Source organism: Micropterus dolomieu, linkage group LG23 (assembly GCF_021292245.1).
Source record: "Micropterus dolomieu isolate WLL.071019.BEF.003 ecotype Adirondacks linkage group LG23, ASM2129224v1, whole genome shotgun sequence".
Classification (NCBI taxonomy): Eukaryota; Metazoa; Chordata; class Actinopteri; order Centrarchiformes; family Centrarchidae; genus Micropterus; species Micropterus dolomieu.
This window is the reverse complement of record NC_060172.1, coordinates 28,999,796-29,027,569: the sequence shown is the minus strand read 5'-3', so window position 1 is coordinate 29,027,569 and position 27,774 is coordinate 28,999,796. Positions and strand designations below refer to the sequence as shown.

Below are 27,774 nucleotides of genomic sequence, written 5' to 3'. Positions count from 1 at the left end.
AAGTAAAGATTTTTTGCACTCAATATGTATCTCGTCACATTCACTAAATAAAAATTCTAATATTTTTACATGATAATGACCTCTGTGTCTCATAATTATGAGCGAATGATCATTTCAAATTTAAAATATTAGAGAGGATTGTCTCCCACCACCCCTTCCTCACCCAGAGGACACTAAACCTACATGAATGAGCGCAACATTTATCTTTGAATATTGCAAAAGTTGACTCATACATTGTAAGATGATCAGCTAATGTATACATTTGCAATGTTTTGTTGATTGCAAATTACAAACCTGGGGTGCCAAAAATGGTACTGGCTAAATGTTCAGTGGGTTTGATTACACAGGCCAAAACACAAATAGACGTTCCACTTTAGAATGAAAATTTCAATAGATGAAATACTGGCTATAGTGTTGTTGTCATAGAAGTCAGTGTTTCAACTTAGCATGTTTCCTAAATTTGACACATCATGGTTTTTTTGTGATTTAGTACAGTAAATATATTACATATTGGTCGTTTAACCCTGTAATTTACTTTAAACCATGGTGTCTATTGTTAAAAATAGTTTTGCTGAATGCAATATCATGGAGAAAATAAGAGAAGTGCAGTATTCTGTCCTGGCAGATACGTCACAGTATTGTTAGACAGATAGTGAACATCAACAATAAGACTCAGTAGGCTTGACTCCAGGTTGAGTGTTTTCTTTACTGAAATCATGGTTGTTGTTTTTTTGTAAAACTGCAATACAGTATAAAATAAACAACATGTTACAGTCAAATATGTGCAGCATCAACTAAGTATAATAAACACAGCATATATTACAATATGATTAAATAAAATACATGCAAGTAAATCACCATAAATGAGGCTTGTGCTAACTGTATATTTAGCCCAGCTAAACCCATGCTAGCGGTTAGCATCGGGATTAGCGTTAGCGATTAGCATTAGCGTTAGCCCGATTTTAACTGAAAGTAAATGCTTTTGACAGAAGAACGTCTACACTAACTTTTAACTACTTTTAACTACTCCAAGGATAGACAAATAACGCTGGTGGGGGAGCGTTCAGTCTGCATGTACACCTGTTGATGATCTCCTCACAAGCGCAATGACTCAAAATGACCACCAGATGTCGCTACATAACATTACTAACAGGACAGACAGTGACAGGAGTCAGAACATGCAGCCTAAGTGCAGTCTATTGCAGTTCCAAATTGCTGCTGTGGTTAATGTAGCCTAAATAAGTTTGGTCAATAAAACTATCCTCGTAGATTTCAAAATCTGAAAAGTGCATTTGAACAAGGCAAAATAAAAAACTAGAGGTGAAAAAAATACTAAGACAATGGAAAGACATCAAAGAAGGCATGTGGTTTAACACAAGTGGGGACTAAACCTATGAGAGTGTGTATAAAAAGTGATGGATCAAAAATATCTACTTGTATTGATCATATCTTCACTAATTCAGCAGAGTTATGTTCCAAAGTCGATTCTATTCCAGTGGGTTGTAGTGATCATAACTTAGAGGCAATAATGAGGAAGACAAAGGTGCCTAAAGTAGGACCTAAGATCATCTTTAAGAGATCATACAAACACTTTCGTAAAGACTGTTTTACTGAGGACATAAGAAAAATAAGATGGCAAAGTGTGTTAATGAAAGATGATCCAAACGAAGCACTTGAAGCTTTAAATAAGCTATTGATGAAAGTCATTGATAAACATGCACCTGTGATAAAAAGGACTTGGATTGAAGGATTGTATGATACAGAGAGATCAAGCGAAAAGAATGGCAATTGAGTCAAGCTACACATCAGATTGGCAAATTTACAGCAAGCTAAGAAATTATGTAACTAAGTTGAATAAGAGGAAGAGGAAGTTGTATTATGAAATGATACATAATATAATGTTAACAAACTAGTTCTTAATGTCTCTAAAACAAAGAGCATTGTATTTGGGACAAATCATTGCTTAAGAAAAGAGCCTAGATTAAAGTTGTATGTTAATGATGTTGCAGTTGAACAAGTTCAAGAGATTAAACTTTTAGGTAATACAATAGATAGTAAATTATCATGGGCAATGCATATTGATAAATTGGTGAGTAAGATGGGAAGAGGCCTTTTAGTGATTAGGAGATGTTCTAAATTTTTACCAAAAAATGTAAGGGAATAGATTATTAAAGCATTAGTTGTATCTCATTTGGAATATCGCTCAGTGGTTTGGTCCAGTGCCTCGATGATGCAGATGAAAAAACTGCAAGTTGCTCAGAATAAAGCAGCACGTTGTACACTTCAATGCTCATATAGGACAAATGTAAATACAATGTATAGCTGTTTAACCTGGTTAAAGGTAAAAAGATTGATGTACTTGCCTCTTTGCTTTGTTTTATTAAAAAGATTTCAGTTACTAAATTACCAAGGGTATTACTGTACATGGACAGTTATGTTGGAGCTCTGATGTGCATGACTATTACACCAGGCACGCTACTGAGGGTAGATTTACACTACCCAAAACGAAAACCAGTATGATGAAGAAAACTGTAATCTATAGGGCTATGGTTGCATGGAACACTCTGCCGAGCATATTATTCTGGAGAGCAGTAAAAATAGCTTTAAAATGTCATTGAAACAGTATCTCCTGGCAAAACAGCTTGCCAATGCAGAGCAATGTATTGTCTAGATAAAAGTTTTTCTTATTTTCTTTTTCTTCTGTTTGTTCTGTTGAGTGATTTTTACTGATGAGAGCTGGGTTATGTAGTGTGTTGTATTGTGATTGTGTATGGTTGGTCGTGTTAGTGTGTGTGATTTTCTGTAATTTTGTATTACACTGTATAGAGTTTGGTGTTGGGAAGAATAGCTGTAGTTTTGGCTACAGCTAATGAGGATCTTAATAATAAATAAATAAAATAAATGGTCGGGATCCAAGCAAGTCGTGCAGATGGCTTAAGAGATTAAAGTGATGAAAGAATTTGGACTTTGACATAATTGGGGAGACGCAAACTTGATTTTTACAGCATCACCTTGAGATCAGAGAGTGTCATTATATGTACCTGACTACTGGGTGAAATGTTCAACCCACAAGCAAAATTTTGTGTTTCCAAGGTTTAAAGTTTAAGCTGCACAAACAATTTTAAGCAGTGAAAATTAAGAAGAAAGTGTCACTCGATCCAAATAAAATAGAGACCTTAGACTCACTATGATCTGAACAACCCTATGGTCAGCAAGTCTGCCTCGGTCACCTGAGGATTTGAACCCTGGAACTACACATTCCCACTGTACGTGACTTACTGACTGAGCTGATGAGATGCAGTTTCCACACACGTTCTCATAACAAAAAATTCTGAAAAAAGTCACACACCATTCTGCTTGTTTTGAGTGTGTTTCAATTATTTTGATGGTATTTAATCCAAAACTGAGCAAAAAAGAAAATGTTGTATACTGTACAAGTTAAAGCAAGATACTGAATATCACTGCAGACTCACTGTTAGACCAATCTAAAAATCCTTTGCGACACTTGATATCGGCCATCCAGAGAATGTCTATGTTGATGTTGGTAGTGTTTGATGAAAGACTTGTGGATATATAGATGTAATTTGATTTAGCATATAATATAGAGGACTGACTTCTGAATTGACCATAGGTTGCAGTGAGACAAACATTTGTCACATATCAGTGGATGTGCAGAAAAAATTTCCGCTCTCTAGAGTGATTTTCTTAGATTTTTTTGAAGTTTGAAATGAGAATTGTCTAGAAATTTACATTTCTTGTAAAAAAAGTCACGCGCACTTTGAGCAGTCATTATCAAATTTTATGCATCAACTGAGTAGTGACCCTGGATCGTACAAACCGAATTTTGCAGGGCTACACATAGACAGACAACCACTCACACTCACATTCACACCAAAGGACAATTTTGGAGACACCAATTAACCTATAGTCTTTGGATGGTAGGAGGAAGCCAGAGCACCCAGAGAGAAGCCACACGGACACGGGGAGAACATGCAAACTCCACACTAAAAGGCCGGGGCAACCTTCTTGCTGTGAGGCGACAGTGCTAACCACTGCATCACCGCGCCGCCCTTTGTACAAATCCATGCAGCAAATTATGATGTTAAACTTTTTGCAGGAGTAGTGCCCCACAGTGGAAGAATATCCCAGGACTGCTCAGCGAAGCTTGGACCGATCATCTGAACAGACGTGTCAAGTTTGGTGACAATAGCTTAAGCCAATTTTGATTTACGGGCATTTATGTAAAATTGTACATAAATACACAAAAAAAAATTTATGGGAAAAAAAACAGATTGATGTATCAAAATTCTTTTGATAACATTTGATCAGTGACATCCGTAGATGATCCTGCCAAACTTCTAGGTCGATTGGCGAAACCGTCTGGGAATAGTTTGCAAAAATAGGTTTTAGAGAAAAGTAATAAAAAGTCTTAAAGATTAAAATGATGAAAGAAGTTTGACTCTAAACGAAGCCGTTTTCGAGAAAAATTGCAAAAGTTGATTGTTATAGTGCCACCATGAGGTCTATGATTGAATTCTTTTTTGCCTGAGTAGTGGGTGGAAATTTGCTTCACCGCTTGGATCCCTAATGACTTTTCTCTATATATATCTCTATATATCTATCTGGTGCATTACGCTATATTTTAGCATGCAGATAGTAAATGTATACAGTATAGCAGTTTCTGTGTTTAGGCTCTGTGTTTTGTGTGCATGCAAGCTTGCAACATGGGTTAACACAAAGTAGGCTAATGTCAAGCAGTAAGTTTCACTTTTTTAATGCTTTAGTCTTTTACAATTGATAAAATCAACACGAAATATCATAACAGGGCAATGCTGACTTTGATAAGACTAAATAAGCCACAAGAGCGGGATGGATAATGGTGTGTAGGCAAGGAAGAAAGCAGATGAGTTATGGGCGGACTTGAGCTACAAAACAAGAAATACTGTATTATACCGTGACATTGTACATTAGCTTGCTGTTAATATCTTTTTCCCTCAAAGGCATCACCATCAACATTTACAGTATTCAACTGTAATTACAAATAACGGTGCATTACTGTACAAAATCACCCATTATTTTACAGCAATTTCTTACAGTGTGTCCCTTGGGATAAAGAGTGGTCATTTACTTTTAAATATTTGCTCACTAATAAAATGAGAAGTTTCATTTAAATTGATTCACCAGTTCTACCCAGTAAAATCTTTCTTTAAAAGATATAAACTGAATATTGGTACTGAGTGTTCATTCTGTAAAGCTGCAGAGGAAAATGTTTCCCGCTTATTTTGGAACCATTGTCACACTGAGAAATTCTGGTCAGACATGTGGGAGTTCATTCAGGCTAATCTCATTCCTAATGTTTCTTTTTGTTTTAAGGATGTTTTCTTTGGTGTTTCTGATTTCAGGGAGGATAAAAAAGATCCATATTTCATAACAAATCTGTTATTATTCCTTGCCAAGTACCATATCCACAAATGTACATTTACTGGTTATAAACCATTCTTCCCTGTCTTTATAAGTGAACTACATGCATATAGTCTCCATAAAATATTTAAAAAACTACAAAGCTCAAAGGACTGTACAACTATTCAACACTTATGACCTAATGGAAGTGGCTGATATTGGAACTCAAGAACCCAACTCTGTGCTATAACCTGGACTTTGTTTCGTCAGAAAGCCTTCATGAATGTTAAATTATTTTTGTACCCCTGGACAATGAAATGTTGTAACGTTATGTCTTTATATGTTGTATGTATGTGCTGACATTCTCAATAAAGTCATTTTAAAAAAAAAAAAAGTCCACAGCGTGCTCATTACGCAAGCTAGTTAATGGGTAGTGATATTACTACCATAACTTATTCCCAGGTAGAAGGTTATCCAAAGGTGACTAACATTCCGAACCGTTACATAAGATAAACCATTTTCAGTTCATCTATTAATCGAGACATTTCCGACAGTAACCGAAGGCACGTGAAGGCAAGTCAAACGCTAAGCCGTCACGTGACAACGGAATACATCATGTGACCGAATCAGCAATAAAAACCGCGGAGCTACTTTCCTGGTGAGCAACGTTGGACTGTAGTGTCAGGATGGTCCTAAGTGGGAGGCTCGGGGTGCTTCGGGTTTTGGGACTGTTTGCCGTGTTTGACGCGGTCTGCCTGCTGGACGCCGGCATGCTCTTCCCCCGAGAGTCTTCCTCCAGAGAGGTGAAGGAGCTGAACGGGGTGTGGAGCTTCAGGGCTGACAAGTCCCCAAAGAGGAACCAGGGCTTCGAGAGTGCATGGTACAAACGTCGCCTGGCAGAGGTGAGCAGGGCTAACAACAACTTTGGCTAAATAAAGCAGGTCACTTGTTTGACAGTTAAAGTGTTTCCTTCATCTAATGTATCCAATCGAATCATAATCACTGGCAGTAATCTGTAATAGGGTACATACTGTCAGTCAGAGATGTACACAATTGTGCAGATATATATTTCTCTTTCCTAGTCCTTAATCATTTAGTGACCCCTCAGATTTATCTTGTGGAGTCCTTATCGATGATTCAGCCAAGTAAAATCATCATTAACACCATATTCTACATGGTGATATTGTTAGTTTTGATTATCATCTAAATAGAGTAATTTAGTTACTATAAACTCACTAGAGTTTAGTAGAGCAGATCCACTGTCTTTTTCTCATTGAAGTTTAATTTTTCCTAGACTGGCCCTGTGATTGACATGCCAGTTCCCGCCAGCTACAATGACATCACCCAGGACCCCACACTGAGAGATTTCATTGGCTGGGTGTGGTACGAACGAGAGGTGGTGGTGCCTGTCCGCTGGGTCGCTGATGAAGGAAAAAGAGTGGTTCTGAGAGTGGGAAGTGCTCACTATTATTCAGTAGTGGTGAGTATCACAAACAAGCCATCGGCATCACTTACCGACACACACCTTTGATGGAGTCATTGTCTTTACCTCTTGCAGTGGGTGAACGGGGTGAAAGTGACAGAGCATGAAGGTGGCCATCTTCCCTTTGAGGCTGAGATAGGCAGTCTTATTCGCAACGACCCATCGAATGCATGCAGGATCACCATCGCTGTCAACAACACTCTGACTCTGGAGACTCTTCCTCCAGGAAACATCCAGTACCTGAACGACCCCACCAAGTAACATCATCCGACTTGATACGAAAGCTTAAATTCATTCGCTGAAGTACACTAACTTTGATTTGTTTTGAAATAATACATAGTTTTAAAAATGTTCTTGTTTCGCCCGACTTTTTAGAAATGGGAATCAATGGGCAGAATCTTCAAACCTACATGTTTTTTCAAGCTACCCAAGCAAAGCACAACACTTTTTTACTTTAAAAAATTTTCAGTTTTAGAGAAATTGTAGGATTTTTCAACCAGTTACAGATTTTAACATTTTATATTGCTCTGGGTTAAATCCCGAAGAACCGCTTATTTCTAACGGCGCCTTCAAGTGCTTTCATGACTTGCACATCAACTGATCTATCAGATGTTCTCACGCCTTCGGCTGAATTCAGACCAAACCAGGTGTTGTGGCAAAAATGCAGATCCTCCCGTTGACTTGCAATTCAATTCAATCTTTATTGTCCCTGAAGGGGAAATTCGATTTGCAATGGGGCCCACTAATTGGAACATTGGCCTTGTTGTTCTTGTGCAAGATACGAGCCCCAAATAGCTGTGAATGTTAATTTCTGTTTCTGATGAGCAGTTGGCACCTTAACCTCTGCCATCAGTGCACGACTGTGGGTGAATGGGACGTAGTGTAAAAGCGCTTTGAGTGGTCGGAAGACTAGAAAGGCGTTATACAAGTACACCACATGTACCGTTTGTTTAGGCTGCAGCCGTGAGGGCCACAGGGGATGCCAACTAAAAACGCAGCGACCTGTGCCTTGCTTGCAGTCTAGGCTGAGAAATGGTGATACCATGAAGCCTCCTTTGGCTTGTGTTCATTTGTTTGATAGAGACAGCAGTTGGCGAGCGACCTAGTCAGTAAATGAGGAGAGGGAGTGCCGGTAGCGAGAAATAAAACGTTCTTTTGTTTCTCAGCACAAGCACACCCATATGCCACACAACCCTGCTCTAATTTCTGCAATGCCCGATATGGTCTGAATTCAGTCTTGCACAGCATGTGACCCTTCAACTGCTTTCATTAGTTTTACTTGGACTGTGATGAATTGTAAGAAAATACAGCTGCTTTTGAGCACTTAAGCTTCAACTGTCAATTCAGTTGTATTGTTTACAGTTCAGCTGGTGCTTACAGGTGACACTTCAGCTCCTTTCACAACTTAAACTGCTGTTGGGGGGGGGGACCTTCACAGGGCCAGATGTGTTCAGGTCCTCTCGCACAGTACTTTATTCTTCCTTAATTAAACTGTTGCGGCAAATAAAGTTGTTAATAATAAGTAATTTCAATTCAGAAAACAAATTGCGTCAAGTTGTTTATGAAGACACTTCCAAAGCTCAGTTGTGCATTCACTTATATTTTCAAGATATGCTCTTCCTGACACGTTGAGATATTCCCATTGCTCCATAATGAAAACACGGAAGTCATTGACAGTTTTCTGTTTTTGACTAAATTTGCTAATTCCAGCATCTTTTAATCTGAGAATCTAGCCTTTTCTAGTTTGCTGTAATATTTGGGCGGGATTAAAATGTATACCCTTAGTGAGGATTCGGATAATGAGGAAATGTAATTGCTCAACAGGTACCCTGATGGTTTTTTTGTGCAAAACATCTTCTTTGATTTCTTCAACTACGCTGGCATACATCGCCCCGTATTGCTGTATACTACCCCTAAGGCTTATGTGGATGACATCACTGTGGTGACTGACTTCTTGGATAACACCGGTAAATGAATACAATGAAACCATTAATTCAATCAGTTTCAGATCATCACTGGCAGTCTGCGACCAAAGCATTTATTGGAGAGTAAACTGGTAGTTCATCACATGCAGCTTTATTGAGCGAAGAGACTGTTTTCTGGTTCCTGTCTTTTTATGTTACATTGTTCAGAGTGTTGTTTTTTATTAGTTTTTTTGCCCTGTTTTTTCAGGTCTAGTCCTATACAACATATCAGTCCAAGGTGCGGCCACTGCCACCCTGAACATCAGTTTGATAGACAAAGATGGCTACTCTGTGGCCTCCTCCTGCAAGCCATCTGGAGTCCTCAAAGTAGTAGATGTCAAGCTGTGGTGGCCATATTTGATGCACCAGAATCCAGGTTATCTTTATTCTTTGGAGGTAAGACAAGATGTTTACATACATGTCAAAGTGACAAGGTTTCTGATGTTGGCCACATAAGCAATGCCCCTAAATGGGGGTGCATGTCTGGTTGCCAGAGAGTAGTGGAGAGAATGAAGTGCATCTAGAGCCCCCCAGGAGAACAGCAGCTATCTTGTTTATGAGACCAGGAAGCTGGAATCATTTGCTGGCTGAATTTAACTAGTTTATAGTTTTAATTGCCCTTCACTTTTCTTCATGTGGGTTTACAGCACAACATCTTATATTTATATCTGCTGAACAAGATGCAAGGAAAGAAATGTTGCTGACATCTACACTAATATCTAGGTTCGCTTATTATCGGCCAATGGGATATCAACAAATGAGGATGTGTATACTTTACCAGTCGGCATCCGCACAGTCAACGTTTCCAGCACCCAGTTCCTCATCAACAACAAGCCCTTCTATTTCCATGGGGTCAATAAACACGAGGACGCTGATGTGAGTACCACTAGAGGGAAGCAAACCTTTCACCAAAAATCTCACTTAGCTTTGAAGCAGCAAATCTGTTGTAACATTTACAGAGCTTTCCCCTAGCTCAGACAGAAATCGAGTGTATATTTAAAAAAAAAAGAGAAAGTAGAAGCAGTTCAGTAATCCCATCCTCCTTTTCTTGTGTTTGTAGATTCGAGGTAAAGGCCTTGACTGGCCCTTGATTGTCAAGGACTTTAACTTATTGAAGTGGTTGGGCGCCAACTCGTTCCGCACCAGCCACTACCCCTATGCTGAGGAGATCATGCAGATGTGTGACCGCCATGGCATCGTGGTGATAGACGAGTGCCCGGGGGTGGGCATCAAAGACATGTAAGCATCACAGCTCACTTCTTCGTGACCTTTGGGTGTGTTTCAGGTTTCAGAGCGCTCAACAGCATGACCACCTCACTGTGGGTCAGTGTATGAGGACAGACTTGCAGCGTGGTGTCCATTACCACTGCTGAAAACAACATGGATGGGACAAACTCCACAGTCCTTGTTCTGTGCAATAATGCAATATAAATTTGACGCTTCAGCCGCCTGAGTTTGTGAAATTAATCGGGTATCAAACTTTATAGGGACGAAATAGAGTATTATGAGTATTGCATTGCGATAGACTTGATATTTTAACCTTTTGAAGATGGACTTGTGAGCCAGTCCTTTTAGGTTTAGGAATTCTAAATGATAAATACAATGCATACAAACTATTCTGCTTGTAGAACAGTTTTTCATGGAGGACAGTGAATCAGAATTTAACTTTCTTTATATCGGTTTCTGACAAACAGAACAGTTGTCAGGTGAATCCTCACTGATCTTGCATACAGATGTAGATCGAGGGTTAGCTTTATCTTGTAGGCTGTTTTGAGACCGGGTTACCTGAAATGTGTCCTTTTTGTGCCTCGCCGATGTAGTCGCAATTTTGGAAACGCCTCCCTGAAGCATCACCTGGCTGTCATGGACGAGCTCGTACGTCGGGACAAGAACCATCCCTCTGTGGTCATGTGGTCAGTAGCCAATGAGCCGGCTTCAGAGATGCACCCTGCTGAATTCTATTTCAAGTGAGTGCTGGTCATTTTGGAAGGATTCCACTCTAACCCACTATGTATTCATACGGAGGGGCATTTTTAACTTTATTTGATAGAGATGGACAAGAACTGGGCTACCAGGATGTCCCTGAAAGCCCCAAATTTTCTGAAACTTTACAATGTCTGTAGGAGAAATACTACTTTCTCACTCACAGCCTATCCCTTTACTCTGATATGTGGGATCGTGGGGGGGGTGTCTGGCTAAGTGTAACAGACTAAAGAAGTTTCCCCTGCTTTTTGTTTTTGTTACAGGACACTGATAGAACACACCAAAGCTCTGGACCCTACCCGGCCCGTCACTTATATCACAGACAGTAACTATGCCAAAGATAAAGGGGTGAGTTTTTACAGTACACGCTTGCTAAAGCCCAAACACCTCTTGTGCACAAACACCGTATGTGGGCATGCTAACATTATAGCAACATATTCATGCTACACACCCACCAACACCAAACAGACGTGTAGCAAACCGCATTCTGTCTGAACACGGTGCATGCCTGCAGTCACAGCGCTTCGATCATCTCGCAGTTTAACAACCAAAACTCACGGAACAAACTGAGAACAGTTAAAACAAGCGTATATTAAAACATTTACAAATATGAACTGTGTCTTACCTGGATTCATATTCCTTAGCTTCTGACCTATCAAACCAGATCAGAAATACGCATATATACCTGATTCATTTTGGGTTTGCTATTTCAGGCTTTTCTTCCTGGGGATAGGACTAGGGTTTAAGAGGTATATCAACAATATGCCAAAATGAACACCACATTGATTATTTGTCATGTTTATGCAAGTTTATATTTTTTGCACTAGAAGTATTAAGTTTATATTGTGTTATTTGAAGAGTAACTTAACACCCACTGAAAATCTGTTTTTGCCAACCTCTCACCTTGCTGCAGTGATGTAGATGTGTAGGCTACTCCAGGGTGTGTCAGTACACAGTGACATCACTGTTGGGTTACAAGTGCAACAGAGTACACTACTAGCCACACCCAATCCCACCCATCACTGATGCTGGCTGTGATCAGAGGTGAAACAGACTTGAAACTTCCAACCAAGAAAGAGCAGCAAAACACTTAAAGATAATTTTAACATATGCTTGATCACACCAATTTTCCCCCTAATTTAGTTTGTGTGTGTTAGTGATTGGATCAGATTTTGTCAGTGATATGTCCTAAGTTGTTTAACACATCTAGATGTGAATACCAGGAAATGAGAGCTGAAATTCTGAACTCTTGTCTCCTACTCCTTTTGATCTTCTACCAAAATGTCTTCAGTGAACAACAAAAACAAAGGAATATACTTTACCGTTCCAATACTTTTGGAGGGGACTGTAGATGGGTAGATTTTATTTGTGGGGGAAGCTTTTGTGCTGCAAGACCCCTGATTCTTGTATATTAACATAATGGCTTTTTTTTTTTTTGTATGGACCTGATAAAGTGCCTGAGCAAAAATCTTCAGAAGTTCATCTGTTTGTATTCTGAAACTCTTGTTGGCCTAGTGTCAAACTAAGTGGTTGACATGGCTCATAATTAACATTTCTGTGCTGTGAGGTCAGGGTGTAGTTAGTGACGACCTGCAGCAACAAATTTCGTAAAGGCCTCTGCCTGGGTGAATAGAGTACTTCTGAATTCAGTTTTCAATTCTGCTACCCCATAGTTCCTAATACTGGAAAAGATGGTAAATACGACTCCAACATTCACTTATAATGGTTCGTAATTTGCCTCATAAAATACAATTGCCTCCTATTATAAAATGTCTTGCTTGATTTTTATGAATGAATTAAATGAATCTACAAAAAGGGTTTATGATCATTTCCTTGTAATTTATGTTCATAAAACCGATCACATTGTGATTAACTGAAGGAAAGAGTATCTATTCAAGTCATATTTTGTCTTTATCTTGTCCCTAGGCTCCCTATGTGGATGTAATCTGTGTAAACAGTTACTTCTCCTGGTACCATGATCCAGGCCACTTGGAGGTCATCTCCATCCAGCTCAACACTGAGTTTGAAAACTGGTATGGAAAGTACCAGAAACCCATCATCCAGAGTGAATATGGAGCAGATGCTGTGCCCGGGCTTCACAATGTGAGGATTCACACACATGCAGTACATGACATTACCTGACTTTAGTGCACCAGCACGTTTTATTTATTTTTTTGCGTCCTGAGGCTGAGATAAATTTCTGATTTTGCTAAACCTCAGCCTCCCTATGTCTGCATTTTCCCAGAAACCTGTTAATGTCAGGGGTAAGAAGTTGTCTTTTCACTCTCCAGGATCCACCCGTGATGTTCACTGAGGAGTACCAGAAGGTACTTCTGCAGAACTACCACAGCGTGTTCGACCAGAAGAGGAAGCAGTATGTCATTGGTGAACTCATCTGGAACTTTGCTGACTTCATGACTGTACAAGGTACTGCAGCTGCACATCACCACAACCTGTGTAACCTCCCTGTTTATCCGCTGCTCCTGTTAGTATGCTGAGTAAATTCTGATTTTTTTTATTTCCCTCCATGACTACAGCCTACTGAGGGTTCAGTTATTGTGAGAGACTTGGCCATTTTTAGGTAATGGCGAGCTATGCGGTTACCTAGAGAGCTACCATCTAGCAAAGCGCCAGAGAAGATGCCAAAATGTTTCGTAATTAACTTCAGACACCTACTTATAAAAGTCTGACACTGAAGTCCGATGCACGCATTACATCGTTAAAAAAAAAAAAACACTGCTGGCACTGAACACCCTGTGCTGAGAGGAGCCTACAGGTGGACTGTATAGGGACACTATCGTGGGGCTGATGCTCGCTGTCATATAACCTTCTGGCTGCTTATTTTGCTAACACCGCTGTGTAGGATGTCCTAACAGCGACTATAGTGCATACAAGTATAATTACTAGCTGACAGGTGGTGGTGGCGGCAACATGACACGGACCAGAATTGAGTGAAACCGAATAAAAATAAATTTACATTTAAAATAATAAAAATATAATTTTGTATAATGAAGAGCTCAATTCCCAGAGGCGCCAGTGGATGGCTTTCCAAGGGCAGCAGCTCTAGAAATGACTTTTTAATAAAAAATAATAAAACCTGCATATTGACCTGACAAATGGCTCCTGTGTTTTTGTGCCCTGTGCATGACGCAGTTCTTGTTGATCCCTCTTGTGTCTGCAGGGATATTCCGTGTGGTGGGGAACAAGAAGGGCGTTTTCACCAGGCAAAGGCAGCCTAAAGCAGCAGCATTCATCCTGAAGGAGAGGTATTGGCGACTGGCCAATGAAACCGGCACACTACCTCCTTGGACAAAGTACCCGTGCTCATTCTGACACCCGTCACAGGGTGCACCCTGGCCAGAACAGGCTACAGGCGTGTAAACACTGTCTTATGGAAAAGTGAAATTCTGTTGATTCTAGAGGCAGTTTCCTGAAGCACATATAGAACTGACCCTTTGGTAAGCCACACCCCGAATATGCAACTGGCCAATCACAGCGCAGTATAGGACTCACTCTAACTGAGGTCCGACAGTTTCATGGCTGCGCTCCATTGACTTGTATGTAAGATGTGTTTTGCTGTTATTTATTTTTTTTCCAAGATTTGGTCAAAGCTGTTCCTGGGGCACTTTCACTAATTAGTCGCTACCCCGAGAGGGTGAGAAGAGAAGTACGATTTATTCACTTTCCAAAACCTAAAACAAATTCCGGAAAATGTGGCTGTGGGTTGTTCTTAATGTAATGTTAGTTGGCTAACTCTGGCTAACTTACTACTGAATGTAATGTTATATAACCCTATTCTGCTTTTCAATGATTTGTAATTGTGAACAGAGACCTACCCAACTGTACAGGAGCAGTGTTAATCTTAGTCTTAATATCGTTGTCTTTTGTCTCAATACAGGTAATGCGGTGGTTCACTTTTATTCTGTGATTGGTAGGCATTAGCTTCTATCTTTTTTTTATTTTATTTTTTTTTCATGTCGTTTGACAGCCTTCAAATGCATAATACAACAGCAAAACTGTATGTGTCTTTCTGAGATCGCTTTTTCCAAAAGTTAGACAATATTTATCCAGGGAGTGCAGTAATAAACAGTGGCAGCGCCGTGCTAAAAGTCTGACGGGTCCGCCAGTTTGTCAGACCTTGCAACAGTAACTATGGGGGGTGTGGCTTAGCAAGGGGTCAATTCCTTTGAACCATTACTTTCAGTATACATAAGGTCAAAAAACAATTCAGCAATGTTATAACTGTTTTCTGCAATTATGACGAAACCACTGACACTATTGTCTGGGGGGTTTTACAACACTTTCAGAACATTTAAAAATTACCCTCTAGTGCCTCCAACAATGACACAATTGACATTTTATAATGATTATAATTGTGATAGTTTCATTCGGGTACACCTGAGGGAAGGTGTAAATACTACTTTAGCTGTTACAGGATATTCTGATACAGACTTTAGGTCGCATTTTCTAAAATAAGTGCATAAAATAGTATTTTAGTAGTTTGAAAGAGCTGTGTTGAGTCATTGTGCAATCAATCTGACATTTTTAAGGATAAAAGTTCTTAATGTGAATTACAATGCTGACTCTAATTTCAAGTGTTTTATTTTTATATATGAAAATCAAGAACAAATCATTTTGCTATGAATCCATGTATTAAAGACAAAACCTGCAAAAAACTTTTCCTCCAATCATTCCCAAAATTTTCAACATGACTTTTGTCGTTTTGTAGAGCACATTGAAGTGGGCTTTGCAGTCTTCGTGCAGTGCTCATAAGTCACCACCTAAAGGGTTAAGTGATGTGTTGATTGTAGATGGTGGCGTGACTTTAGTCAGACGTCTCACTATCAGTGCCTGTACCCTCATCACACGATTGACCTTTGTGTTACAGCTGGACAAATACTGAATATTTAGACTCTGCTTTTGTATTTGTAATGCTCTTTTGGATCCGATCCAACTGTAGTTGCTGTTAACTGTTGCACAACTGGTGTCATTAAACACACTACTCTTTAAACTGCTTCCTTGAAGCATTTAAACTAATCCAATAAACTGAATCTGTATCAACACTGATACCGACCTTATTAAACAGACATGTGTATCAGCCAGATATGACTGATCCGCATTCGACCCTCAAAGTTTAGACACCGTTGACTCAGCAACTGGGAAGATACTGTATAAGTTCAAATACTGATTTTTATCATGCCATACAAAGTTCGGTGTAAAAAGTAACATAAGCTACCTTTTTAATGTTTTGGGGGGGGGATCTTTTCTTAGAATGGGCACTCCACCAATTTATCACATGAAGTTCACTCTATTATCATGAGGAGATTGCTCTGGAGATTTTTAAAAACACTATGAATTTGCATTAGTGTTGTAGCCAAGACCGCCCAACCCGAGACCAAGTCAAGATTAAGACCAGTTCCCCACATTACATGACACACAATAAAATGTGGTATGACATAGGTACTTCTGAAATTGACCCCACATACAAACACTAAGAGCTGAAATCAACTTAAACATCTTTATTCAACACTACTTTTCCATGCTGACCATCGCGGGGAGGGGAGACGGTCGTTAATGGTAACAACACATTTTTAATGAGCGTTATTTGTTACATTTGAAGCAATGCGTCTTACATCCAATCAGAGTTAGGATGTTGGCAAATAAACCAGACGATGCAAAAGCAATTTATTGATATTCCCAAAGTTATGGTCTTGACTGGTCTTGAAATAAAATCCCGAGTCCTCAATGTTCTAGACAGAGTACAAATGCGGTCGAGTCCGAGACCGGTCGAGTTCTACAACACTAATTCGCATTATGGAAACTATAGGATGTTTTTTTGTCTTTTCCTTCTTTCTCTTGCTAGTACCCCTACTTTATGAAGTGCAATACTTAATAGCTTTAACAAATGTAGTTATTTTAACAACTTGGAAATCGGCCCAAAAATTGAAACCGCTGTTAAAAAGGAGAGATTCACTATAAGATCCCTTCCTAACATGCTTCCAATTGTTACAATAAAATTTTTGCACAGACAGGGCACTGTGGATTTTGTTGCCCATCAAAGTGAATATGGGGCTTCAGCAGTGTACGTTGATAAAATCAAGTTGGCATCTTCCAAGGTCAGTCTTTTTGGTACAGAATTCCCACCTTGCACTTCCCCAGATGGTATTTCCTGGCTGAGCTGCAACTGAGGGACAGTAACACCAATGAGGAAATTAAGTACTAAAAATCCTTAATAGATAAATAAATTCCAGTGGCAGGTAGTTTCAGAGGGAATGTTTTAATGGTAGATCATTTCCACATGACAATGACACAATTAAAAAATGTTCTCATGTCAACCTTTTCCACAGTTTTCCCTTAAGGTAAGCTGGATTTAAACAGAAGATTTTTGCACCCTCCTACCATTCATGTAACACTTTTCCATGTAAGAAAATACAGCATTTTAAAACATATTTGGCAATACAGAAGCAAACCCAGTTAAGTTTTCCTCCACAAAGAAATGTAATAAACATTTGATGCTGACACATGGATTCCTAGCCCTCCAACCCCTCGACTTTTTAAAAACTAAAATAACCCAGAATGTTAACAGTCTACACGGCTAAAGGGCATAATTAATCATGGAGAGAACATTACAATCATGTAGTTTAAACAGAGTGTATTCTTAGCTAACAAACATGTTCTAGCTAGACATAATTAAGATGATAATTATATAATGGAGGTAAGGAAGGAAAAAAGGAATGGCCATTGATTTGACAGGGTGTTTTGTCTGGCAATTTCTGAATGGATTTTTACACTGATACTGGATATCAAATCTTTGGGAATTACCAATTTATCAGATTATGTTAAGGAAGGCAAGCAGAAGTGCCTGTTACAGTTACCACTCTTCATTTTACAAGGCTATTACTGTTGCTCGTCTTTGGCTCAAGGCCTAGTGATCAAACAGAAGGCACTTTTGTTGGCATTGGTGATGCAACTAAGATGGCAGTTATACCTCAGGGCCTAAATGAATATTCATGAGAATGCGGTATCCATCATTTTGTCCTCCTTTATACATTAAAATCATCACACAACATGGTGATCCTTTTATACTGGCCAGTGATTTCAAACTTTTCACACAACATCCAAACTCCTCACCCATTTCTTTAAAGTAACTGCACACAACTAGTGTAATAGGCTTGCATATGACAGGAATCATGAACGTTATAATAGGCTACCCACTGTACACTTGTCAGTTGTCAGACCACTTGTCAGACCAATAGTTGTTGCAAGTTAAGTCGGTTTGACTTCTCTAACTAAAAAGTTTGAACTTGTGTAAGTGAATCCATACATTTGTCTTATATGTAAGAACACAGTCTTTCCTAGAAAAATGGTTGTTCATCTCATTCTGAGCTGAGATGAAAATGAACCTGATGTAAGTGTGACAAGGCAATACTGTAGAAGATCTTAAAGATGACATGCTAAGGAATGATGCAAACATTGAAATCATTCTACCATACAGTTTGTTAAACCGACCGCACTGGTGCTTGCATGTTTCTGCCAGTTTACTACCAATCACACCAACAGAACTGCCAATTATTTTCCAAAGCAAACCATAGTGTCTCTCCTCCAGGCAGCCATTCGTTCCCATTCTTTTCCGCATGACAATCTACTGGCAAAGATTGGAAATTTGCTTAAAAGGGGACCTCCCCTGATTTTAAACATCAAAGAGTCTATTTAAAGGTGTTTGGGAGAACTACTGCATGTGTTAACGCCCAGATTTTTCTCACTTTAAGTGAGCTCACCAGATTCATCTCTGCTTGAGACTCGAGGCTACATTAGCATGACACACCCGTCTCCAACTGAACTGTTGGCAGTCGAGTTGCATTGTGGGTAATGTAGGTGCCAGATTTTGACAAAGAAGAATGCATGAAATAATAAAGACGATGCCTCTGGTTTTGCTGCATCAATTAATAAAATGCTGTAGGTAAATCGGTGGAATAGTGTTATAAGTTAGGATATCCATCGGAGTGAAACTGAAGTCTAGATGTGCCTAGTAGGCTGCCAAATTGCATCACATTAACCAATTATACTGTTGTTCCTCAAACCAAAGGACAAATATTGACATAGTGAGCATGTATATTATCTTCACTGTGAAGATCAAGTGATGGATGTGTGTCTTAAAGTCTGTATCACCCCATAGTGAAATGAATGGAAACTGCCTGGAACATAGGGTAAACTATTCCAAATATACAACACACGTTATACTTTGGAAAATGCGTAACAGTGACGTAACACAGCCTAGTAAAGTGGTTATAACATGCATGAACAGACAACAATTTCACTTCAACAATGTCTTGGCGGAGGGGGGAAGAGTATCTCAATTTTCATTTTTATACACAACCGATGGCTTCATGTTATCACAAAAAGGATGTCTTCTTTCCTGGCTGCTTTTCATCAATACTTTAAAAAACCCTCACCCTACACAAAAACTGTCAAGGAGAACTTGAATTCCATTTAACATGAAAGGGCATGGAGACTAGCAGTGATGGAAACTATTAACAAGCTGGTTTGACACCACAGATGAATCACATTATTACAGTTTATTACAACGACTGTTCTACATCTCTGACATTGTGGGTAAGATTGTCCGATGGCCAACATATGCTTAAAGCCAGGAGATAGTGTGCCATGCGTCTGACAAGAAGGGTACTTTAGTAGATTCTGGATGGAAAAGAGACAATGGTCCTGCTCTGTGTTGAACTGAACTGACAAAACTGTGGATTTCTAGCACAGTCACAACAAGCTGTGGTTTCTTTTCCCATACTGTGATCTCTCTCACTCTTTACAAACCTTGCTAGGTTAGATCAACCACTTCACGAAGAGCTCCAGTGTCTGCAGCTGTTCGTCTTAGTTCAGCGACCTGCATTTCTTTCCTTCTGGAGCAAAAATCCCACAAACTCCACATATGGCTTAACATACTGTTGTGTTTTCTTACAGAATCTTGCACCTTGTTGCGCTTCTGCCACTCATGTCAACAAGCACGACATTTCCCATCTTTTGTTGACATCCTGCAAACTGAAGTGTAACTCAGCTCGGCAAGATCGCCGTTACTGTTCAATTGACATGAAATGTTTACAGGCTGAACAGTGAACAGAAGCCAGATGAGCGTCGTTTACGCGACTGAACCAGCAAGATAAGAGATGCTTCTGCCACCAGGCCACTCACACTCACAGACAATCACAGTGCAGCAGCCTTTGCTACCTCATGAGACTCTTTTAGGGAGGGAGAAACACTTCACTGGTATCTTAATTTACAAAAGTGTGATCATAAAAATAAAGCCTTGGACCTCTGACAATAAAACAATGAGCAAAACTGGTGTTAACATGACATTAACCCCCCCCAACAGTTACCCAAAAAAAAAAGTTAATTCAACTTAACACTCCTTTAGGCACATAAGTCTTTATGGATCCCACTTGTGTGGTGGTCAGGAATGCTTTTCACACAATAACCAAAACAAGAGAGTGCCTTTATGCAAACTTAGTGAAGGTATCCTATAGACTCGTGTCGGTGGCTTCAGATGAAACATTAACCACTTGCAACAAAGAAATCCACACAACTCTGAACTGCATGCCTGACCAGGATTCACAGGATGGGAGATGTCCCAAGCCCATCTTCAGACTCATCCACCCGGATGTGACCTCGATCACTTTTTGTTCCACATTTACTGATGTCTTCTCCGGTTTTGTTGGTGTTTTTTTGTTTGTTTTTCCTTAAAAGGTTTGTGTCAACACTAAATCACAATCTAGCCTGGAATATTGCTCAGCAGCTATTTACAGAATTGCAAAAACAAAAACAATCTGACTGATCTACACACAATATCTCACATTGTCCTGTGTTTATTATTAGTGGTCCTCTTTAAAAAGAAACATACTACAAAGTGTAAACATGAAAAAAAAAAACTAGTCTGTATAAATGTTAATCATTTGCACCCCCTCTCCCCCTCCCACCATGCCATAGAACCTTATCTGCAAACTTTACGATAACCTAATGAGTGTTTTTCTAATTTTGGGACCCATCATTCGGTTATGAGTTATAGTGCAGATCTGCTGTGCAGTAATAGGACCTTTCTAACCATTTCAAGTAAACCCCTGTAATGTCCTGTTTTTCTTCCATTCTGCGATCCGTTTTGTTCAAAAGAGAGCTGTCCTCCATCGTTCTGTATTGTGGCGTTGTGCCTCTGCGTGCGTGGGTTGATGTGTTTCCCCCCATACACACTCACACAGCCAGCCCCTTCCTTAAGTGAGTACAATGTCAAACAAGGAAAAAAAAAATTAAAAAGAAAATCTTTCACTTACAGATCCTTCTGTGTTTGCAACATCGAGATGTCAGGCCCAACATTTAAGTTAAATTTCTTCTTTTTTTCTTTTTTTTTTTTGAACACACAGCAGAATAAACATTGTTTGGAAGCAAGGTCTCCTGGTGGCAAGTCAAATGTTCAGAGGTCACATTTCTTTTTTTGTTGTTGTTTGTTTGTCATATTTTCCTTGCCGCTCTCAACAGCTTAGTCCTGCTTAGCCTGGAGCTGCTGCTTCCAGGCCTCATTCAAGTAAACCAGTCGCTTGTAGTTGAGAATAAAGAGAATGAAGTTCAGCGCATATGTGGTGATGCAGATGAAGCAGAAGTCCTTTAGGACAAAGTAGAGGATGTAGCCCAGGTAGAGCGAACCCACCACAGACAAGATGGATGTCGTCATGAGAATAAGGGCGGCCATTGCACTGACAGTCATTCCTATGGCAAGAAACAAAAACTAAAGCTTAGGCAAATGACCATAAAAGACACAACCTTGGAAAACACAAACAACCTGAAGAGTCTCTTGCTCTTTTCTCAGAGCTTTCAGTCTCAAGACAGTTTTCTATTTATGCTATCGGTATCCCTGTGATGTCATTCAGCTTAAACACTGAATAGACTGGTCACATTACTGTACTGTCACATGAGGTGCAGTCATATTTTCTCTAAGTGTCTAAGCTTGTGATATTTCCTTAGGTTTGTAACAAATTACTGCTAAACAACAGATGAGGATTCTTTTAGTCTACAAAGATTATCTTGCGTACCCCGTCATAAGGCAGGTCTTCCCTTTCATTCTGATTTATCCATCCTTCCGAAAAGGTTGGCTGTGCAACACCTAAGCTGAAATGTTAAAGGTCCAGGTTTCTCTTCCTGTAAAAATACCCAGCTGAACAGTTTCTGGTTTGTCTGCATGTGCTCGAGCCACACAGATGGTCTGAGGCCTGTGACGACTCACAGTTCAGTGAGTCCAGTGGTGGAAAGTACGTTTACTCTGTATTCTGCATAATGACTACTTTTACTTCTGTAAGATTTTGACTCCAGGACTTTAAACTGTAAAAAGTATTTTTACAATGTGGCATTGCTAATTTTACTTCAGTGAAACATCTGAGAACTTCTTCCACCACTGTCATACAGGTGGTAACATCAATCACTATACATTTATGAAGTTGTGGCAGCCCAGGAGAGGAACAAAATTATAAACGCAACACTTTTGTTTTTGCCCCCATTCATCATGAGCTGAACTCAAAGATCTAAGACTCTCTCTATGTACACAAAAGGTATTTCTCTCAAATATTGTTCACAAATCTGTCAAAATCTGTGTTAGTGAGATAGTTAGATCTTTGAGTTCAGCTCGTGATGAATTGGGGCAAAAACAAAAGTGATGTGTTTATAATTTTGTTCAGTGCATTAAAAGTTTCTCAATTCATTTTCCAGAAAATATACAACATCCCAATATTTTTTCCATATTGTGATACAAAATAACATATAGCATTATGGAGGACTTTATCCATATTACCCACCCCTATTCTCTTCATAAAATTCAATCACAATAAAGGACAACTATAATGAGAAAGGGAACAACTATAGCATTAAATTCAAGTGGATAAGAACACGTCAGTCTAAAGTGAAGTCCCTTTTAAAAGTAGTCCCATGCTGTACACTGGCATTAATCACAGATTAAAACCTTGGTTGTACAGATTCTTGAGTCATGCCTACTCAGAAATATTGGGACGGTCCACCAAGGTCATGAGAATAATGAATGTTCAGAAACTGAGTGATCTTGCCTTTAATATGGAAATCATGACCTCTGTGGCAGTTTGGCTTAACTGGGCTGCTATTGTGTTAGTCAAATGAGTGGTAACCGCTGTGGCTAAAAGGACCTCTTGTTCTGTGCCAGTGCCAGGTGGCCAGGCGGGCCTCAGGCCACTCGGCAGGCGAACATGTCAAACCAGCATGACTGAGTCGGCAACATCATCAATGTACTGTGGAGGAGAATGTGACGGTAACCGGAGGGGGGGGGGGGGGGCAACTTCAAGTTAAAACAAGCCACATGAGGAGAAATATGTATGATCACGCTGAACTGTCAGTGTCGCAATCAGACTAGGACAAACAGCATTAACGAGAATCAAACTTTAAAGAATGAAGCCACTATCTGTAGAACAGCAATAAGGACCCTTCGATCAACATGTTTATTCATACTGTTACTACACTAGTATGTTATCTCTGCAGTCTTAGTAGAAATTAGTTAGAATTAAGTCCAAAAAGTTCAGGAGGATGAGCTTCAAAAAGTATGAGCCTCCTGTTTAACAATATACTCATATGTATAAATGGCCACTAAATATGATGTCAGTGTCATGCGAGTCAGATTTAGTCAAATATAGCCATGACAGAGGAAGGCAATGTGTTGAGTCAGCACTAGTTGCTAATGCAATTGCCGGGGAGCCTAGTCACCTGAATTTGCAATACTGGCAGATCCCCCTGAATAAAACAACATCTTACCCAGTAGAAGCTGAAAGGCATAAAAGCCAATGCCGTACACACTGTTGGGTTGGTTCAGTGCACTGTCATTTCCAAAAATGGAGCCCAAGAGTCCAAATCCTCTACCCCACCTAAAGCACACAAACACATCAGCAAAGAAGGCAGTTACGACTTTATTACTGAGTACAGAAGAAAACTGCCGCAAACTCAACAAACTGGATCACAGCTGAGGAAAATGAAAACCCAACGAGTCGGACTAAATGACCGGAGATCAGATTTAAAAAACTGTGTACCACATTTAGACCCAGGTCGTTTAGCACAATATTGTTTTAAGAGAGGCGAATTATAATTTATAGAAAAGTGTTCAGTGAACTAGAGCTGCAACAAACGATTATTTTCATTATCAACGAATCTGCTGATTACTTCCTCGATTAATTGTTTGTCAGCAACATGAAACAAAATCATAAAACATCACAGTTTTTTTAGAGTCCGAGGTGAAGTGTTCTAATATCTTGTTACGTTTCTATTTGTGGTAATCTTTTTCTAAAGAAAACCACAACATCCTGCACACTAAAAGATAAGACAGATGTGCAGTCATTTCGCTTAGTGTCAAAACAGTCATTTCACTTCAGTTCAGTAAACATATAACTCTTTATCACATGGCCTGAAACTGTCTTTCTGCTCTGTAGTGCTTCCTCAGGTACTACTGCCATATGACTTTTTATTTAAAAAAAAAAAAGACTTCCAATAAATCAATGAGCAAGTTCCAGCATTTTCAAAAACACATGAATGCAAACTGGACTATTTACATACTTGTGTGTACGAGACGGGTATATCACTATTCAGTAACTCAATATCCCTTATTATATTCTTATTATGTTTAAGTGTCTCATCTTTTACTATACAGCAGGCGCATAGAGAGAAGAGGCTGGTTCAGTAACTCAGACCTTTGTTTTATTCCTTCTCCTTTACCACAACCACATGCCCAATTGTGCGTCAGAGTAACTGAATTGACAAAATGTGTGTGTGTGTGTGGGGGGGGCATTCTGGCTAATGTTTCAAGGCTTTATCTTAAACAGATAAGCATTTCAGGAATGCACAAAACAAGCAATTAAACTTATCAGATACAATATGAAGTTCCTATATTCAAATAAATGGTAATGACTTTATAGCCCTTGATGGCATTAGAGATTAGACTGCCTAAAACCAATGTTTAGACTGAAGTGGAAAACGCTAGGATTCTTCGTTTGGATGGAAATTATGTCTTTCATTCAGTCATACCTTTACTATTTCTGAAGACATAAAGTCACAACTGATGGTTCCCAGCCTGTTTTAGATTTTAGGCAGATAATTGGCTCACTCATCTTACAAATATGTAATATATCAACTTGCATTCTAGTTTTGCTGCCAGCATTTGTTCAGGGCCTGCAAAGGATCTCATTATGTGAGAGTCTGTGGGGTGGGGTTAACTTAATAAATAGCTGAATGCATGCAGTGAAGCTGGTATGGCAACTTCACAAAACTGGCTTTACACAAGTGTGATCTCTTATCTTTGTGAGTAAACCCAACTACAAACAGCTACAGTAAAACTCCAGCAGCAGCAGATTTTATCTGTGCAGACTATCAATTGATCTGTCTGGTAACAATGTGTGATGGTGAGCAGCAGTGAAACGTTACGGTTGCCAACACTGGGACAGTCCCCTCCACTGACCTCTGGAGCAGTTTTGTGCTCTGTCCCTTTAGGTAGCAAGGGTGTCGGGTTTAACCCCCTGGACTGACGGACACCCGTTGACATTAGCATGGCAGCTAAAGTGAGCGCTAGCTAGTAGGTTAAAAAGTTGCGTTACCCCGAACTGATCAACATTTAGCCAGCTAACCACCAACTATCCTAGTTTGTGGTCGGCGTAATGAATGGCTTCATCCGGCGACAACAAGCACAACAATAACGGTAGTCTGACGAAGCTATCGTCAACTTTCGTGCTAAAGTTGGTGTTTCAGATGTGTTGCCCGTAACGTTACACAAGTTCTCTGAGAGCATCCAGTGCGGTCAGTCAACATTAGCAATAAGCAACCTTTCAGATGATAACTGTGCAACGCTCTCTGTTGATAGCTAACTGGCTAAGAAGTATTACGTTAAGAAATGGGATGCGTTAGCTAACAGTTAGCGTAGTTAGCTTCATCGAGCTTGATAGCTAATGATGTGCTTATTGCATGATGAGCTAAAAGTTTACTTATTTCAGGCAGGTTATTTAACTAGCAGCCAGCTCTAAGCACTCCAGCAGTCATAGTTTGCAGTAGCCTTTGTGGTAGCGGGCAGCCGGCAAATGTTAGCTAACTGAGAGCATCTGACAGTTTGAACCGCGCAGCCCTTCCCAGATTGCCACAATAGCAGCTTCATTGAGCGCTCTTTGCTGAATTCAAATTACCTTGAGCTGAACACTTTTGAACAGCTGATGGAGCTGCTGACGTCGCACATAGCCTTATAACTCGGATCCCGAGCCTTTTCCCTCTCGACGTGAAAGGCATATAGAGACAACAGTATGCCCAGCAGGCAAACAAGAAGCCTAGCTATTCTTTCCCACCGAGGGGTGGACACTCTCAGGACGGGCGCCGCCATCATTCTCTGGCCTAGCTGGAGACACGCACACACACGCAGCGAGGCCGCCTGACACAACTGCGACGTGGAAAAACGTCAGGACGCGCCACACCGTGAGGGGCGGGCCGCGGTGCGCAGGGACAAAACACTGTAAACACACTCTGACCACGGCCTTCTGTGCTGACACACTTACCTTTAATCATCTAAAATGTCAGCAAACATCTCTGGGTCACTCATAACAGCGCGCAATGAATGAATGGATACACACTCTAAAATCCCCAAAACGTACTTCCTCAAAAATAATTACGCGTTTGCAACATTGTTACTACAACAAATTTAATGCTACACATTGATTTGATATGAATGTTGTTTATTTTGTCATACACACTTCCAAGGGTGTCACTTGGAACATTTAAGGGCTCAGATTAGTGATACACTTGTTCCTGAGACGTGAACAAATCAAGAGGATATTAGAATAAATATTCACTACTGATTTTGACAATGCAAAGGATAAAAATATAATGTAATGTAGTAATCAGGAACTTGTTTTTTTTAGCTTAAGTTACTTTCTTGGACAATGCACATTCGTTTCTTAGATATTTACATTGCATTGCATGTTTCTTATTGTGCAAATAAACCTTTCTCAAAGCATTTTCATTTCTTATTTAACATTTCTTGATGCAAACATTTTATCAGAAACATTTAACAAATACTTTCAAAAAGTGATGGGGACAAAATCAGCTATTTCAAAAAGTGGTGGGGACATGTCCCCAGTGCAAGCGACACCTATGCATACCTCACTTGTTCAAATAGGGTATTCACGAAACAGAAAAATAAAATAAAAAGAACAGATTCATGAGTCACGAATATGCGTTGGAAAAATACACACAGATAAATAACATAAAAAACTAGAAGTAGCAAAATTTTCAAATAACCATGACTATATATTTATTAAAGCAGGCTTTAGTGTACATTTCCTCAGTGAGAGGTACCGAGTGGCACAGCCACGATCACGTGACTGCTTGTATATAAACACAGGGTGATATCATCTGTTTACTCGCTGCTGGACTCGTCTGGTGAAAACCGCTGCATTCCGTTTCCAAATGGCGACAGACATGGAGAGATTTGTTTCTTTCGAGGAAGCGCATTACGATCAATATGACTATTACAATCTGCGTGAATACTCGTGTCATGCTTGTGGCAAAGGGAGAACCAAGAGAGAAATCGAGCTGAACACAAACCGCCATTGCCCCGCGGGACACGAGAGGAAGATAGCAGAAAAATTTCACAACAGCGAAATGAAACGCAGGAGAACCAAGAGTGCGTCCTCTTGATGGTTTTCCTCGATGTTTACAGGTAACAGTGTGCCTCTGCAGTCTGAAAATAGGGTTTGTTTATTTTTTTTCAACAATCGGCCTTTGTGATAGAACAACCTTCCTCCTGCTATTTACAAGGAGAACCTGCAGACTAGTCAAGCAGTTGACTAGAGGTGAACAACGCCTGCTTTTGTGATCGCAGGCAGGATCACTGTAATCTACACTGGAAAA

General features: G+C 39.7%; 2 protein-coding genes across 3 annotated transcripts; one reads left to right on the top strand and one right to left on the bottom strand.

The window, feature by feature from the left end:
* Positions 1–6,043: 6,043 nt before the first annotated feature.
* gusb (glucuronidase, beta) lies at positions 6,044–14,942 on the top strand. Of its 2 annotated transcripts, none has more exons than XM_046040621.1 (12): positions 6,044–6,302; positions 6,695–6,880; positions 6,959–7,140; positions 8,708–8,850; positions 9,056–9,243; positions 9,571–9,723; positions 9,908–10,086; positions 10,668–10,814; positions 11,094–11,178; positions 12,757–12,933; positions 13,122–13,307; positions 13,354–13,862. In XM_046040621.1, exons 1-12 carry the CDS (start codon positions 6,087–6,089, stop codon positions 13,390–13,392), a joined length of 1,881 nt encoding a protein of 626 aa, XP_045896577.1. In that variant the 5' UTR covers positions 6,044–6,086; the 3' UTR covers positions 13,393–13,862. The 2 variants fall into 2 exon arrangements, with proteins under 2 accessions (XP_045896577.1, XP_045896576.1); XM_046040620.1 differs by lacking the exon at positions 13,354–13,862 and adding an exon at positions 14,012–14,942 and having other exon boundaries at positions 6,046–6,302; positions 13,122–13,257.
* A 2,149-nt stretch (positions 14,943–17,091) lies between these two features.
* vkorc1l1 (vitamin K epoxide reductase complex, subunit 1-like 1) lies at positions 17,092–26,319 on the bottom strand. Its single transcript, XM_046038927.1, has 3 exons — positions 26,058–26,319; positions 23,653–23,762; positions 17,092–21,594 (listed from the first exon to the last, which is right to left on the bottom strand). Exons 1-3 carry the CDS (start codon positions 26,249–26,251, stop codon positions 21,368–21,370), a joined length of 531 nt encoding a protein of 176 aa, XP_045894883.1. The 5' UTR covers positions 26,252–26,319; the 3' UTR covers positions 17,092–21,367.
* Between the last annotated feature and the right edge of the window lie 1,455 nt (positions 26,320–27,774).

Bases quoted from the DNA above. Each gene is read 5' to 3' on its own strand.
- vkorc1l1 (XM_046038927.1), bottom strand. From the start codon at position 26,251: ATGATGGCGGCGCCCGTCCTGAGAGTGTCCACCCCTCGGTGGGAAAGA. The intron at 23,763-26,057 runs GTAATTTGAATT...TGTGTGCTTTAG, and splicing joins TCAAAAGTGTTCAGCTCAAG to GTGGGGTAGAGGATTTGGAC. The intron at 21,595-23,652 runs GTAAGATGTTGT...TTCTTGCCATAG, and splicing joins TGCCTTTCAGCTTCTACTGG to GAATGACTGTCAGTGCAATG.
- gusb (XM_046040620.1), top strand. From the start codon at position 6,087: ATGGTCCTAAGTGGGAGGCTCGGGGTGCTTCGGGTTTTGGGACTGTTT. The intron at 11,179-12,756 runs GTGAGTTTTTAC...TCTTGTCCCTAG, and splicing joins ACTATGCCAAAGATAAAGGG to GCTCCCTATGTGGATGTAAT. The intron at 13,258-14,011 runs GTACTGCAGCTG...TTGTGTCTGCAG, and splicing joins TGACTTCATGACTGTACAAG to GGATATTCCGTGTGGTGGGG.